This window comes from Pleurodeles waltl, chromosome 11 (genome assembly GCF_031143425.1).
Source record: "Pleurodeles waltl isolate 20211129_DDA chromosome 11, aPleWal1.hap1.20221129, whole genome shotgun sequence".
Classification (NCBI taxonomy): domain Eukaryota; kingdom Metazoa; phylum Chordata; class Amphibia; order Caudata; family Salamandridae; genus Pleurodeles; species Pleurodeles waltl.
Window position 1 is genome coordinate 915,812,156 of NC_090450.1, and position 17,620 is coordinate 915,829,775.

Genomic DNA, 17,620 nt, shown 5'->3' on the forward strand with positions numbered 1-17,620 from the left:
GAGTGACAGACACAGTGGTAGGGTAACACAGTGGTAGGGTAACTGGCCCAGGGCACGTGTGCTGGACCCCTTTTATCAGCAGGGACTGGTGATGCCTGTGATTGATGCGTGTGCACGTGTGCTGGACCCCTTTTATCAGCAGGGACTGGTGATGCCTGTGATTGATGCGTGTGGGGGTGATGGACGGACACTCACCCCCAGTCACAGATCTGGGTTTAATCCATCGTTCTTTTGCTCACCATGCCACCCCAGTTTGGACCCAGCCATATGCAAATCAGTCTTGATCCTGTTCCTCATGGGAACAGTCTAGCCCGAACTGCCAAGCCAGGTCCTCACTGGACCGGAAACAAGCATCCTGGGACCGGTTTCGGGGTTTCACCCGCTTGAATCCAGTGGCATGGGAAGCATTAGGGCGACAAAGCAATTTAATTTGCTCACCATGCCACCCCAGTTTGGACCCAGCCATATGCAAATCAGTCTTGACCCTGTTCCTCATGGGAACAGTCCAGCCCGAACTGCCAAGCCAGGTCCTCACTGGACCGGAAACAAGCATCCTGGGACCGGTTTCGGGGTTTCACCCCTCATCAGCCAGGCTAGCTTGAATCCAGTGGCATGGGAAGCACGGGACCCACGTCTGGGCATACCCTTCCCAGCAGTTCGGGCTGGACTGTTCCCATGGGGAACAGGGTCAAGACTGATTTGCATATGGCTGGGTCCAAACTGGAATGGCATGGGCAGCAAAAAAACGATGGATTTAGGCCCAGATCACTGTACTGGGGGTGAATGTTTGACAATGTTCAGCATTCCGTCCATCACTTGTTGTTTTTGCGGTGAGTGTAGAAGCCAGCTCTCAGCAGAGTGGCTGGTGGAAACACTATAATGTGTCCAGCAGGACACTGCAGGGGAAAAAAATTACGAACGTTCAAACGTGCTACCCCTAACAGCTATGAAAAGGGCTTAGCCCTGGAGATTGTGGGGGAACCTTAAGCAGTCACGAGGTTAAGAGCTGAAGCTCCGCACTTCCACTATTTAAAAAATAAAAAATAAAACTTTCTCATTCAACCGAGGAGCCACTTCCGGGTAATACGAACTGCGGTAACACGCGGGCGTACTGCAAGTAAGACTGATGCCTTTAAAAAAAAAAAGTACACTGCGAATCAGTCTATTTGTGCGAACAAGCGGTTCGGCGGCGCTTCTAATAGGGCATCTACGGGCGCATACATCATACGAAGTTACTTAAGACTACCCGCTGGTGCGAGCGTTACGTACCTGACGTAAGGAGTCGTGAACGGCGACCATCTTCGAATCAGGCAAACGTTTTTTTATTTTATTTTTAATATTGTCACTACACGATAAACCACTCCCCTGTGATGATGTACAGTTACAAGATGTCTTACAGGCAGGTTGTGCACATGCGCGGTCCCCGGTGCAGTCCGTCCAGCTGTCACACTGGGCGGGCGATCCCTGGGTAGGGGAAAAGAGGGAGGGAGGAAGGTGACAGGTCACGGAGTCGCGCGCTGCAGGCAACATGCAACGCTGGGCACCGGCGCGCGACTAGCCCGATGTACCCGAGCCCCGGCGCTGTACAGCACAAGCTCCTCGGCCGCTGCACTTGGGAGGAGGAGCTGCTCTCGTACCCGGAGTGGATTAGCAGGAGTTACGTGGAGCTGATGAGCCTCAACGAGCACTCGCTGCAGGCGCTGTCCTGGCGCAAGCTCTACCTCAGCCGCGCCAAGCTCAAGGCGTCTAGCCGCACCTCGGCACTGCTCTCCGGCTTCGCCATGGTGAGTGAGGGCAGCAGTGGGAAGTGTTAAAAGGAAGTCGCTGTTTTCCGTGTTGCGGGAGAGCTGGCGTGCCTCTGAGGCTGCGATTGTTTGGCGGGGATATTGGGTTCGTACAGGGATAAAGTGCACCTGAATGGTAGGATTTGGGCAGTGAGTCTGTATAGCGGATTCGAACCGAGGGCGTATCCGTCTCCCCAACAGTGTAGTTAGCGGGAGAATCCCACCTTAGGGTGACTTCAGTTTCAGACACACGAGTTTTTACAACGCTGAGCTTTCAGAACACCCTACGAGCCCACAAGTTTTAAGTACTGAGTCCTACAAGCCTCATCCTATTACTATAAACTCCCAATTAACACGTCTGGATTCTTCCCTCCTCTGTCCCATCATTACTCTAGTCAATCCAACTAACACACTCACCTATCCTCTGCTCAAATTAACTCTAACATACTAATACTGTACTTATATTTCCCTATGCTAATCCACCACTAATTCCTCTTGGATTACAGAGTAGCATGGTACTTGCCAAAAGTCAGGGGTAGTAAGCGCTGTACAATTACACCTGTGACTGAAGCACTTGATGATCTGGTTCTGCATGTGTCTTCCTGAGACTTCCTTCCCATATAACAATATCCTCTCTCAATAGCCCTAATTCTGTCAAGATGTAATGCTTTTTCAGAAACAGAAGTAGGCTGTAGTCTGGTATTTTGTCTAACCGAGTAGGCAGGCTAGAGTAAAAGGTGGCACTATCAAAATGTGGCTCAAATGAGATCTGTGCTCACCATACTCCCTTAAAAGGGCCACCAAGTGTAGAGAAAACAGTTCACCCAGCCTGCATCTCTAATTAAGAGCAATAGTAGGCATTTTAGATTGTTGCTTTATTGACGTTAGCTGTGTCAACTTTTGAAAAGCTCTTATAGCAAACTAATTTTGGAACGTTCTTGTAGAATCTGCAGCATACACCCACTTCTGGTGCAGAACCCAGCCATTGTACGTATCCTTCCTGCACTGAGGGACTTCCGGAGGTAGTCGCTCTCTTTTGCTGCAGGAGCATATAGTTTTTTTATTAAGGCAATATTCTGCATGCTCTTAGGTGGCAGAGAGGATGCCAAAGGGACAGGAAGTGTGTCTTTAGGAATGCGTGGGGCCTATACTAAGATGATTGGTGGTGTTGTCTCGCGGCTGGATGAAAATCTACTTGTGAGCGACTGTATGTGCTTGAAACTCTAATGCTGTATCTGAAGCGGCGTGATGCAGGGCCCACTTAGTGGATGTGTTCTCATAGGTGCCAAGTTTTCAGGTTGCTTATGTGTGACATTTCAGTGTAATTATGGGTGACATTCTGCTGCCAAATATGCGGAACCTCGACTGACACTTTCTCGCAAGTAAACCCCAGCAATAAAGTCCACGTAAAGAGCTACATTTTGGAAATTATCTTCTGTAGGAGCAATGAGAAGCTCTTGAAAATACTGCAAAACCTGTGAGATGAAGTGTTGCTGACCTGTCATGACCGATCGTACTTCTTTCTAGAGAGCGTGGCCTCTGTGTGATTTACTACTGTTGAAATTGCATTTGTAAAGCACTGGGAGGATTTGAAGTGCTTTATGGCAAGTAGCAGGCTATATGTGAACCCTAAGTTAGTGGTTAGTCCAGTTATTATTGGGATTTGTCTGAATATTCCCTAATCCCCATTGGGAGAACTTCTCAGACCCTTATTCTGCAGTGATTATGGTGGGATAGTCAAACCTCCTGGCAGGTAGTAATAACCAGGGAAACGGAGGTACATCACCCATTCATCATGAGGGTTGTCGACTGACCGATAATTTCTCAGCCTGACCAGTATTTTAATGTCAATAATTGGACAAAATGTGAAAAACCGTCAAAATGAATTGTTACCCTTTGAAATATAAACATACAGCAACAAATGCAAGATAGAGAAAAAACGTCGTGTTTGAGTTGTCTAAGCCTTTCCTTTAGAGTTTTAAACCAAGCCATCTTGGCAGAAGTGCTATGTTAAAGATGCAGTGGTAAAGCTAATAGGTCTCACATTTGGGCAGTGCTTTAAATGGAGTAAAAGTTCAATTACTCTCTAGAGTACCTGTTTACTCCCAGGAAGTGCCCATACTTTCCCATTAAATGTATTGCAGCAGTGCTGAGACATGCAGGTACTCTTCCTTTCGATTTAAAGAAGTGCAGATACTCCGTACCGGACAGTACCTGCCCATTTAAAGCACCGCCTGTGTAACCTATTGACTTTACAAGTGTCTTTTAGCCATGTTGTACAGATTACCCCATGCTGTGAAGCATGGCCAAATAAGTCACCTACAAATAACGCAAGCATTTTTTTTAATGAGTTTGATCTGTAAAATAAACAAAATAACTGTAAAAAACAATACCTTACGTAATATGCCTTGGGGTCACTGTAATCAGCACACTTCGGAGTCATGCACATCTAGGATTCCCAAAAACCCTGTCCTACCTTGGCGACTAACCTTCTCTCCACCACCGACCTATGGCAGATAACATCCACTAACCACTAATTTTATCTGCAGAACCAGAGTGCCTCTCCCGAAGCGCTATACTTTAGTCAAAGAACTGACCACTCTGCACAAGTTAATAAACTACTTTATATGAACTTTCTTGGTTTGTAACTCTTCGGGAATCTATCTTTTGTAATTTGAGTAAGTCAATACACTGATCAACGTACCCTCGATTAACTGGATAGACATCTCATATAAATCCCCTGTCGTCAAAGGTGTGCACACCATGGTTATTGTATTTGTTCCTTGAGGATTTACTTGCGGGTTCCTATGTCCCCACGCCCCAGTGAGGGTACACAGTCATGGCCGCCTAGTTTGGTATTATGAAATGTATATATTAATAGATCAATGTGTTTGTTTATTTCTGTGACTTGTAATGCTATTCAGTTGCTTGAGAAACTGAACTATTACCTAACGGGCGTTGAATCATTCCTTGAGAAGGGAGTTTCACTTCATGTGCAATAGATCCGAAGAAGGTACAAGCAGCCTCGAGCACTGCAGAGAAAGATCATGGTGTAAGTGATAAACTGGGCATCATAAAGCAGACGTATGTCAAAACAAGAAACAAACTGCTGGGGCTTGATTCAGTGTTCTAAGCTGACCAATGCTAGATTTCGACATGAAGACATGTTCAGAATTATTAAGTGGAGTGTAGAAATATTCGGATTCCATGCCTCCAATTGGTCTATTCTTTCTTCAAGACTCATTTCTTGTTTTTTTACGTGTTAGATAAGAGCTTAAAATAGCATGCGGGGCACATGGGATATTTTTCTGCACACTGCTTCTCTTGCTGTGCTGACCAATACACTGTGTTGAATTTTCTGAAATGTCGAGGTCTTCTTTTAAAACTGTACATTAGAAAACGTTTGTTTCATTGCAATGTGCTGTGATCGATTCGTTCTGTAGCTTTTTGCATGATCTATACAACAGTAAATTATTGTTTTTCTATATGAAAATATGAGCTTTCGGCAGTATTTTTCAATCTCCTTTAATAACTGCATACTGCCAGACGACATATAAAAACATTACTGAAATGCTTCTGTTTTTTGACATTGTGCTGGGGTTAAGAATACTGAAAATAGGAGACCACCCACTCCATTTTGGGGCTGGATATATTTTAACGACCATGGTTGGCCTAGTTTGGATTTGTTCCTTTACCACATTTTGCAGCTGTACGCAAGTACACAACAAAGATGTTCTTTTAAATGTTGTTACAAAAACAGTGTGTTTTATCTCTAGGTCACGTTGCCTTTCCATGGACAGGTTATAAAGAACGATGTTGTAATTAATGGGGAATTAGTTTCAGCTCGCAGTGCATGAAATTGCATTCTGCCAAGTAGCAGTGTTTGTATACGAGTCATTCGTCTATTGATCTTATTTTAATTAAAAGCACTTTGTATATTCTGATATACGGGCCTTTTTAGAGGCTTACGTTCTTGGCGATGCAGAGTCAATCTTACTATTAGACGAAAATGCTTTCGATTCATCTCCTGTACATGTCAAAACAAACCATGTCAAACCACCATAGGCACCCAGCAGCACATTTCCCAGTGAAACAGAACAAAACATCTCCGATTACCACATCCTCGAATAAAAACATCGAAAAGCTGTGAGAGAGAGAGGGGTGTAGGAGTTAAGGGAAATAGTGAGACAAACAGAACTAGAACAAAACCCATGCCAGACCTATTGAAGTCACCACTAGAAATGACTTGCATTAAAGGGTCTATTTGGCTCTTATTAAGGTATAATGTAGTCGCTTAACTAAAAGCCCCAGAACACAAACAGATTGTAGTTATGCTACTCGAATGGGGCACAAAAATCAGAAAATTCTTCATTGAAAATCTGGAACTCATAAGCGACATAGTAGGCAAATCTACAGATGTCCTCAAAAAGCCACAGCTGTCCTATATACCGAAGTCTAAAGAAGAACGCCGGCGCTGTAATGTCTTCGCAACAGTGTCTGGAACCTCACCAATTTGTGATGTCTTCTCCAATCAAAGATGCCTCTGAGACTTATAACGATCAAATTCTGGTACATAGCTGTTGGAGGAAAATAGAAATATTGCATTTATATTGGTTGAACCATTGGATGATATGTATCTTGATGTGATGGGAATGTATTCAAATGAATAAAGACACTACAGCTTAATTTCCAGAGATCTTACAAGGTCAAACAGTGACCATTCTTACACAACCAGACCCCAGGCAGCTGTAGCTATGTCATAAGCAGCTTTATCAGTATAGATGAAGTGCCTCCACGCAAGGTGCACTTAGTCCTCCTTCTCCATCACCTGGCCTGCACCGTGCTTCTCTGAGTACTGCACTCCCAGTAAAGATGCTGCTGCCTTTTGGCAAACTAACAGCGTGATTGACAGTATCAGGCATTTAATACAACCAGATGCCCTGGAAATTGGCTGTTGCAGCCCCCTCACTGTCATTCGTACTATGGCAGCACACTGGCTGCCTTTGGCTTCGGGTGTGGGCATGCATTCCTCTGCTAGAAATCCAAGAGCTGAAATTTCAGTCACCATCTCTTATGATGAACTATGCCTATATGTTGGCTGCTGGTTCTTTCACATGTGCAGTTAAACATTTCTTGCTCTGTAATTTAGAGAGTTCATGCTAGAAAGTACCAGCGCAGGATGGTCCAAGTTGGTTTTTCAGAGGTGCTGGGAGTCTTGAGTAGGATGAATTTGAAATTCAATCCGATGCATTGGAACTACTGGTTGGATAAGTCTTCCAGTGGGTCCTCTTGAATATCATGAACAGAAGATTTTTAAAAGTTTACAAACTTTCTTCTGGTGCCCTAACAACCACAAAGTACACTTGTAAGACCGCCCAGGACCTCAGGGGAAGGCATATAGATACTTTCAGGGTATCAGGCAGAGGCCAACCGCGGATTCCAATCCACATCCAATTGCCACTGGTCAGCTGAGCACTTAAGAGAAATGGCCTTTGGCAGATTATGTCCCTGTAGCTACAGTCACGAAGGAAGTCAAGCAACTGACCCTTGGAGTCAGCTTCTTTTCTCAGGGTACAAGGGGGAGCAGGTTCAGTACTTCAGGGTTCCTCTCAGATTGCAGACAGCAGATACAGTCATCTTCTGCCCTACTGAAGTAAACTAAGTTTAAATGCCCACCCAGCTGGTCTTCCTATAAAACACCACCCCTCCACTTCCAGGCCATTGTTTCTGTTCCGGGAGCAGTTTTCATACATCTTTGACACCTAATACAGGCTGAGCAGTTGCTAGAGAGGTAATGCAAGTTAGCCCTAGCAGCTTCGGGGATTTTAAAGGGAAAATTCTAAAAAAAAAATATATATATATATATAACCTTAAACACTCCTTTAAGTACCAGGACACCTCCAATATGAAAATTCTATTTATTTCAGCACAAAATCCAACGCGTTTCGGCAACAGCCTTACTCATGGATACAACATAACTGAAGTGCTCCACATAAATAACCCAAGTTAATCATAAACATAAAAGACAGACAAATCCTATTACACCCACTAGAAAGCACGTATTTGTGGCGGCCATCTTTAAAATACACATTCAGTCTTAATACACTGTACTTAATATTATATAATTTTTAGAATTCATTCAGTATCCCCCATAAGATTTTATATATCAACAGACTTAATCACAATTATTTCTCCTGATGTTACTCTCAAACAAATAAATACTTGGTACAAAATTACAAAATTGTAAAATTATTCAATTATTAAATAATTCATTTTCTGGCATTTAGGTAAAATATCTATATATATATTATCAAGTTAAAATCCAATATACTTCATGTAAATATTTATTACTCAAACCCATGTCTAAATTAATACCATTTCATCTTATATTACCCAAGTGGGCATATATACTTGTAAGTAACTGCTGGAGGATATCATATCATTTCAGATGTTGTCCACAAATAACCTCATTCTGCTTGTACATCATAGCTTCTTAACCCAAGTGGGTGGACATACAAACTCCATTCCTGAAAAAGACTTACTAAAAACCCAACACCTAATTTTAGAATTTTATATATATATTTCATAAAAATCTTATTTTATTTTCTTTACTTAAAAAAAATAGGCCTTTGAATGGAGTTTGTAGTTGGTGTGGGTTGAAAGTTGTAGATAAAAGTGTATAATCTATGCCTTGACCTTTCCTATTTGCCGGTTACAACCTGCCCAGTGACAGTGTTGTTTTGATCCTAATACTGGGGTTGGGGAGTGAGGCTGCATGCTATTTCTAATGTCAGACATGTTCCACTCTTAAATATTATGCACCCTACCTACTGTGTGGGCAGAAAGGTGTGCTTAGGGTAGACTTATTTAATATTTAAAATTAGGTTTTCCTATTTGACAAACAGTGATTTTGACAGTACTATGCTGTCAAGCTACACATGGTAGGCCTGAAATCATGTTTTCACTAACACTGTAGTGGATGGTACAATATGTGCTGCAGTCCATGGGTGGCATTTAATGTTTCATTTCATGGGTGTTTTTCGACATCATATACCATGGCCTTTTAGGAAAGTTAGTTGCGCATATCAGATTTAAGCCCATTTCGACATGTTTGAAAGGGGAGCGCACACCTCACTCCTGTTTATCGGGGGTAAAGTGCACAGACCTTTAAGTCCAGCAAAAATAAGGCCCAGTAAAAGGCAAAAATGTGTGATGACCATGTAAACAGATGATGAATATACTAAACAATTCAAAGTTATATCTAGAGACTACCTTGAGTCAGCTCAGTAAGGAACCTATTGCACACGATACCTCACCTAGGCTCCAAAAGAGAGATGGGGCCATAAAGGTGATTGAAATGCACATTGTAGAAGCTCATAACATTCTTAAATGAACATATCTGTACTTAGTTATCTTTGTTTTTAAAGCACTATATATTACATAGAGTAGTCTCTGAGTGTTCATTTATGATCCTAAGACTCCTGCATGTATCTTAGTACTGTCTGTCTAAAAACTATCATGGAAATCATCATCGCAGGAAGTTTAACTAATGTGTGACTTTTCTGGCAGCATTACTGAAACACAAAAAAGAAACTCTACAAAATGCAGCAGTCTAAATGGTATTGGCCCAGTCTAAGCTCTGAATCTGTTACACTGCTTACCAGTGAAATAACTTGGTTATGAAAATGTATTATTAGTGTCAAGTCTTTATCAGCAGATCCTAAAATTGCTTTAAGAATAGTTCCACACTTCAAAGTACATTCAATCATAGGCGGTGGAATGGTTCACTAGATCTGTTGTAGAAGTGATTTCGGATGATTAGAGCAAAACAATGACAATGTAATATGTTGAACTTCCACTACATATAGTGCTACATTTTATTTTACATTACACAAAAAATTACAATTTAAGGTATGTGGAAATAGAACAATTTGCTCAGTCATCTCAGTTCCTAAGTGGAACCTAGGTCCTCGGTTTCCAGAAATGTGACCTCTAAACCACGTTTTCCTCCGTTGACAGAGTAATGTTCTTCCCCAAAGTATTGATCTTTCTAGGTGGACTGAAGTCTGCTCTGAGCAGCTAGTTTGGGACATCTGGTTGGCTAGTAAAGACACAACCATGTGAGGTAGCCTGAGGTCTGAGCATGTCGAGCTTTGTGAGCAAAACAAATTGTTTTGCAATCCACCCTGTGTTTAGTTGGAAGCCAGTGGAGACACCTTAGTACAGAGGTGATGTGGCACAAGGTACCCAAAGGGGACTTGAGTGCCATGCAGCATGCCCTGGGATCACGTACCCATTAGCAGTTCCACAGGCCCCAGAACACACTCTCCTCGGTCATTTCTGCAGATGGTGAAGAGACAGGCAAGCCTTTCCGGCGTTGAAAGAGGGGACAAGCAATGCATTCCTGCACTGAGTGAGGGAGAAAGTGAGGCACGGGAACCACAACTTTTGCCCCACCTTCTCCAAGAGCTTATGTTTGTGTGAAGAGGAAAGGGCTGAACATGTTTCTTTGATATGAGCTTACGTGGGAAGGTAATTTGAGGCAGGTTGTGATGCCTAGCTCCATTTAACACGTCAGTGACTGGACAAGGGGCACAAAGCTGTCTGGATGGGGGCCAGGTTTCTTGCCTTTCAATTCCCAAAGGTTGCAGCACTGAGTCTAAACACCGGGACTGGTGACACAAAACATTTCAGCATAGTAAGTAATACTACAGGAGTGTTATTACACGTGCTCTTGCACGCATTTGTGAATCAGCCCCAAAACGTCTAACTTCCTATCAGTGAAAGTCCAAATAGGGATCTTTCGTTTCTATTTGTACTAGTTGTATCTGAATATTCCCATTTTAGATGTTTTCACAAAGGCATGTAACAGTATTACATTTCATACCTCAAAATGCCTTTCCTTTGTAAACAGGCCCCATTGTGTGCTAGGAAGGCAGAGAATAGAGACAGTGGAGTAGTTTGAGCAGCCAAGGGTTATTATCCATGGATCTGGCAGCATATTTTGAATTCAGATACAGCCCAGCAGAGTAATAAAAAGCAGTGTCCAGCGAAGGTACTTGTTAAAATTAAAGGTAGATACATTTGGGCGAGTGAAATGGTGAATTTATATGTAAAAAAAAAAAAAAAAGGCCCTCATCTTCTGGGGCTAAGTTAAGTGAACTGTGATGCTTATCCCTCAAATAGGGAGTGTTCTGACTGACAGAAACAGCTGGTCCCATTGTCAAAAAGTAATTGGCTAGTTAATGAATGCCCCCAGAAAGCAGAGGTTGGTGAATGTGGAGAGCTGGCCAACAGGCCTCAGAGTCCTAGTTACAACTAGGTTTGTACAACAGGCCTCTCGATGTTGCCAAGCATTTTGTGCCTGTATCTCGCGAAATGGCTTGCCTTGCTCAGAATTTATATATAGTTTTACCTCAAAATGCCGTATTACATTTCATGACTCTCTCACACACACACACACACACACACACACACACTTGCTGTCACTGCAGGATAAGGAAACGAGTCCATTTAATGCACTAAAGATTTACCCGCCGCCGCCACCAGCAGCCAGTTTTCCCACGGCCAGCGAAGGGGCAGTCACCCCTAGGGATGGCATGACGCCTTCCGGTGTGCCACCCCTCTGTTAGCGTTTGTGTTCTGTTGCACAACAAACGCATGCTCCCCAGCAGCTGCCCACGCGTCAAGGCACAAGAGTGTAAGAGAGCGTGCAATGGCACAACTGTTCGCACAGTTCGAGTACTTTAATAAAATAATCAAGTGGGTGTATTTTTATGGCAAACTTATTGAATGCTATTGCATTAAATTACATGTCTAAGCCATTTAGAAACCAACATTATTAGTGCCTCGAAGTCATAATTGCATTTATATAGCGCTTACAATCCCTGGCGAGGCGTCGAAGGGTTATCGAATTTCTGTTTCCTCCCGTGGACCGAGACACTTCCATTATCTTAAGATTTACATTGCGATAAGGACTTCATAATAAACACTTGCCTTTTTAGATAAGAACAAGTATTTCTTCCTAAAGGGCCTGTAACATCGGCCACAAGCCTCTGAAATTGAGCGCTTTGCCTGAGAGCAGCTGCCCGCCCGGGACTGGATGGATCCTTCTACAACCGGCGACGGCAGCTTTCTGTTTTTAGCCATTAATAAACAGAGCTGACATTTAGTTGACAGACTGGCGGCTGTTGGGCACTCGTCACTGGCTGCATGCGGCAGAGGCCGCTAACACAATAAATACCCTTTGAAACATGCCAAACTTAAAATGTGGTTTGATTTAGGTCCCATCTCATGCTTAATATATAAATGTGTAAATGTCATGTTTACTCTTGTAGGAACGACGATTTATTTATATATATATATATATTTTTTTTTTTTTTAGTCAAATAGTCACAGTACATGCATCACAGAAATATACTCAAGAACACATAGTAATACCTCAAACCACTGTCACATAAAAGAAAAAAAAACATTTTGTTGCAACAAAAGGCTCCCCTTGTACCAAACTCCTTAGGACCGAGCAGTGGTCCAGGCCACAAGAGGAGATGAGGGGAGGATGGGATGGACTCTTAATCATGTGGGATGTTAGTGCAACAGTTTTGCACAGGTGCGTTCTAGATAAGGAGTTGAATTCTCCTGCCGGAAACGTTGCATATTGTCGTTGGCTTTATACAAATGTTTCTTATATTTTCATGAATTGTGCCATATCGCTTCTTCCCGTCCTGCTGTCAGTGTAGTGCTATCTGTGTAGGAAGGGTCGAGAGAAGGTCAGAGATTAGGGGCTTCTTGTCTTAGTCTGGTAATGTTGTTATGTATTTTTTTTTAGTTGTCTGCTGTGCTGCCCCTTGGCAAACACGATGCATCCTTGACATTTTCAAAGGTGCGCCCTGTGATCTTCACTGTGTCCTTCCGCTCTCCCATTGCAAAGTTTAGGGAAGCATCAAAAAAGTCAAATCTGTCTCACTGATTGCCAGCTTATGTCTCTGTTTTGTTGCAGCATTCATACAGCGTGTACTGCCCTGATGTTGGGTGCTGTGGCACTTGCCTACATGAGTTGCTTGCTATGTAGGCTGAAGGGTGTTATCTCTGTTTAGATCCTATGTTAGAATTCTTTCCATTTCCTGCGTGATGACACCGAGGCGCGGCTGTCATGTTTTGAATGCAGCAGCTAGCAGTGTTGATGATGAAGTGTGAGAGAGAGGCATGCAGTTTATGGTTTTAAGTAAGCTGACAGCTTTGAACAGCTCTGCTGGTCCGTTTATGGTATTTCTTATGATCATGGTCCACTTAACTGGTCACTGCACTCGGTTGTCCATTCTGAGACATTTTGTTTAACTTTTATGGTTCTGAGCAGGCATAGGTTAAAGGACGACCTAGTGCAGAGAGATGTTGTGATGGACTTTGGTAATATAATGCCATACCTGATTGTTACTGTGAGATGTTAAGTACATGTCATAGTATGTATCTTGTTGGACCTGCAGTGGCGGACTAAAGTTCTCTGTTGGTGAGCAGCATGTGGCAGAATCCATGCCTGTTCAGTGGTAGATGGTTTATTACCGTGGAAAAGTACCAGCACAGTAAACATGGAATTGTATCTTTGTACGAAAGGGTGAGTGGGTATAGTGTTGTAGGTGGCTGAATTGGTTTGTAAAAGTTTATTTGATGGGTGACTGTGTGATTGTGGCACTGTAAGGGGATGAAGTGAGCGAGTAAAGGGCATTTTTCTATGTTTATGTGCTTGCATACATGAGTAATTTAACTAGTATGTGTCTCCTTTTAGTGGGTTATTGACGAAACAAATGAGTCAGTCGGAGGCGGGATGAATTTAGAAAGAGTAATTGGATGAATGCTGATCTCGTTTGATAGATGGATAGGTGCAGAATGTGGATGGAGAATGGATATATGTTAATGGATTATAGGTAATTTGTGTGTCTATTAATTGGCTGGTTGAGGTTGTGTATATATGAGGATGTCTGTGTGGATGGATGAGGATGAGTGGATCTATGCTTGGATGTATTGTGGGTGGAAGCATGTGTGGTTTGTGTGAATGTTGTGACTGAGAATTTATGGATGGCTAGAAATGCTGTGTACATGTGTGTGAATGGAGGGTAATAGCAATGGGTGGGTGTTGAAGAGAGCACTAGCATTAGAACAAGTCATCAGGCCCACTCATGAATTCTGTAGCACCTGTTGAAGAACCACAGTGCTACCACGTGAATAATCCACCAGAAGAGCAGGAGAAATGAGTAGAAAATCAGTGCAGTGAAAGTCCAGTGCAGTGGAAGGAGGTGAATACTAACGAGTTGTTTGAGAGCTGGAACACAAAGCACAGCCTATAATGCTTGGGAGTTTAGTTTAGTGCTCTTATATGGTTACCCGCATTGTAGTGAGATTATGTTGCTTACTCGCACACCGTGTGAGAGAAGTTAGAGCTCCGGTACACAGACAGTGGATGGGGCTTTTTTTTTTTATACCCACTGGGTGAGTGGGGAGCTGGAGATAGGCTAGGCTTGATATGTTCTTGGGTGGTGGAGGGTCTGATATGTTCTTGGTCCTGCTGCTGATGTGCACATGGAAAAGGGATCATAACGTGTTTCCAACATGGCTACCACACTACTTCCAGTAAAGGATGCTTTTGAAGAAAGGATGATTGGTCTGCCTTGCCTTACTATGTCTTTTAGCTTTGCCCTCTGTAGTACTGTTGAAATATGCTTTGCTGTAGTGGCACTACGTGTATGCAAAAGTATAAGAGCTGTTCATTCCTCCAGACTAGAAGCATGAAAGACAAGAATAGTATATGCCTTTGGTAGAGGAATAATTCAAAGAAACCTCAGTATATGGAAACATTAAGGGTCTCATTACGAGCTTGGTGGTCCTAGGACTACCAGACTCCAGGTGGCAGTCAGACAGCTGCAGACCTGGCGGTCTGTCTGCCAGATGACTGCCGCCTCCGCCAGGATCAGGGATCCCGACAGATTGGCGGCAGTCAAAGTCGTGGTCAGCCAAGGTGGCACCAAGTCCGACACCACTGTGCTGATCACGACTTTCTTTTCCGCCAGCCTTTTCATGGCAGGGTCCCAAGGCTGGTGGAAAGGCAGGGTTGGGTGCCAGGGGGGGGCCCTGCCAGTACCCTCCAAAAGTGCACTGTCTGCTATGGCAGACAGTGAACTTTCCAAGGGTGGTGTATGCAACGGCATTAGCCTCGGCTCCCTAAGGGAGTCTAGGCCAACACTGCCATACTCTTTCCAGCGGGCAGACCTGTGGAAACGTCATAATATGACAGTGGTGAGGCTGCTGCCTTGATGTCCACCTCACCACTGCCGTATTGGAGTTGTAGCGGTACAACCGCCCAGCTCGTAATCGGCCCTTTAGTGCTTAACACAATGTAAGAGATATTCCTGTAGTAAACCTTTCCCAGAGTTTTACAGTTTGCAGAGGATCTTTTACTCGTGTGAATATACTTCAGTCTGGTTATGCATAGTGATGAATAGCTCCCTTTTTGAGACATTACTACCTTTGATAGCCTCAAAATGCTTGATTGAATTTGGGGTTGCTTGAAGTGTGTTCTGTTGAAAAGGACAATACTTTTTCTAACATGTCCACAAGACTTAGACCAGAATGCACTCCATGCTTGAGTGTCTACCCCTGAAAGGGAAAACCGGAAAGTCTACAATTGGAGTAATTGCAGTTGCAGACCGTGAGCTAGCCTTGGTTATAATTCATAAGACTCGCTAACTTACTGTACCACAGGTGTGGTGCATCATCGCATACCTTCCACATTACGGAAAGGAAAATCATAAAATTTAAAGTAACTGGGATAGCATACAAATCATAAAAGAGCAGTTGAGGTGTATCCAGTATGGTTAAAAAGGGCAGGACATTAGTTTAAACTATTGGTATCTTAGCCCACCAGTATCAAAAAGCTCAGAGGGCAGGAAAAACGTTTTTGAGACAATTATTTTTAAAAGAATTTGAAAAACACAAGGCATGGGATAAAAGCTTAAATCTTTTGACTGCGAAATCTGAAAGCTCACAAGAAAAGTTTAACAAGATAGATGGATTGGTTGTGCGTTGCTTGCTGGCTGGTGGCTTTTAGAAGGGCAAAATGGATGAAAATTATACAAAACGGAGTCAGAACTCAAGGAAGACTTTCAAGTCGTAGTGAAGTTTAGCCAAGATGAGATGATGGAATCCACCCAAAGGAAATCCAAATAAGACTTGGTACACTCAAACAAAGGATGAGTATCTATAAATTACTATGTGCTTCCTTAAACTAGACAGAGCATGGTTTGGTAGATGCTCAGTCACGTTTTGTTTTGCTTGTTTGTTTTTTCCAGAAGGAAGACCCATTCCCTAAATTAATGCATCCTCTGCAGATTATTTATATTTCTTAAGACCAGACCAAAGGAGACTTCTACCACCATGCCAAGGGCTATTATTAATGTAATACTTAAACATAAGCTGAATAGCCAGTAGGGTGCTTCAAAGTGCTCAATTGCCTTGTTGAAATTGGATTCAAAGATTTCCACTAAGGTCATGTTCAGGCGCCTGCACAGAACAGTCAACTGTGATCATTTAGATTTCATAGCAGGCGTTAGGCTGTTGCTTAATATTTGTAGGGTGCTGCATCTATTGTAGCTATGGATGCTCAAAAAAAGATTGATTGAGCTTTCAGGTTGGGATCTTGAGGGCAATGGCTTCTTTTATCTGGAAGTATATTAATTGAATACTTATGAGCTATCAGGTCTTGCAAAATCAGCACTAAACCTCTTGATTTCCGTTTCATTTCACTTGTGTGCCACGAAGTAGGGACTTCTCTCTCTTCTTTGCTGTTTACTCTTGAGGTGATATGTTGTCTATTGCATGATGGAACAGGGCATACCAAGAAATATAAGGCACCCCCTTTGCGACAGAAGTCTCCAAAAAGTGCTGTATTTAGGTGATATTCTTCCAAATGTAGTCAATCCTCTGACCTCCCTGCCTCTTATGTGAAAAATTGGAGATTTCAGATTTAAAAAAAAATAAACATCGTTCATGCATTCGCTTGACATTGCACTTATTCATGTATAGAGTGCAGGAATGTATAAGGCAATCAGCAAGTCAGACTATAGCTTACTAAAAATTCCTCTTTCCCTAAAAAAGGATTAAACATGCATATTACTGAGACCCCCACAATGCAGTTGCCGTTTCGGTCTCTTTCATGTTTGCTTTTCTCATCCATCTCTATTCTGCTAGTAAAGTTCTTGTAGTTTTTCTGCATGTCCTTTGGCATCCGTATCAGATGAAACGTAGGTCCAACACATTATACATTGCCACTAGGTAAAACCAAGTCCTTCACCTTGAAGATGGAAGGTTTGGATTCATTCAAGCCAAAGTGAGCCTACGTTTAGTCAACATCTGCAACTCTAAAAACCTGGTCTGAGGGGCGGACGGTCAAATGAGAAACCGACTCCCATTATTAGGAGTTGTCAACGCCAGCTTATTCCAGAACCTCACTAGGGCTGGACATTGCTGTACTGGGTTTCACTCTAGGGCACTGTGACCCATTCTTAGAGCTGAATAGTAGGCCACTCACAAGGAAATAACCTTCCTTCACCCAAAAGAGCTCATGTCTCCACTACAGTGTTATCTGCAGGTCAAAATGGGCAGAACTGAAAGAGGGGGGAGGGGGGCCTGATCCTTTATCTTTGCCTGACACGATCATGTACAAATTGCCAGTCCCACCAAAAAAAGCGTGCCTCCAGTCAGCGGCCATAATGTGGGGCACGGTGTTCCCATCCAAAGCAACACCTGCTTCATTGTACCAAATGCCACCCCCCACCCTTACAGCCACT

At 43.0% G+C, this 17,620-nt stretch overlaps 1 protein-coding gene across 1 annotated transcript in view; it reads left to right on the forward strand.

Moving 5' to 3' along the window:
• The first annotated feature begins 1,408 nt into the window (after positions 1 to 1,408).
• Positions 1,409 to 17,620, forward strand: part of LOC138266284 (calcium release-activated calcium channel protein 1) — a 117,133-nt gene continuing 100,921 nt past the window's right edge. Inside the window, exon 1 of the mRNA XM_069214909.1 lies at positions 1,409 to 1,784. Coding sequence (XP_069071010.1) covers positions 1,563 to 1,784 — 222 coding nt within the window. The 5' untranslated portion in view covers positions 1,409 to 1,562. The remainder of the gene's footprint in view (positions 1,785 to 17,620) is intronic.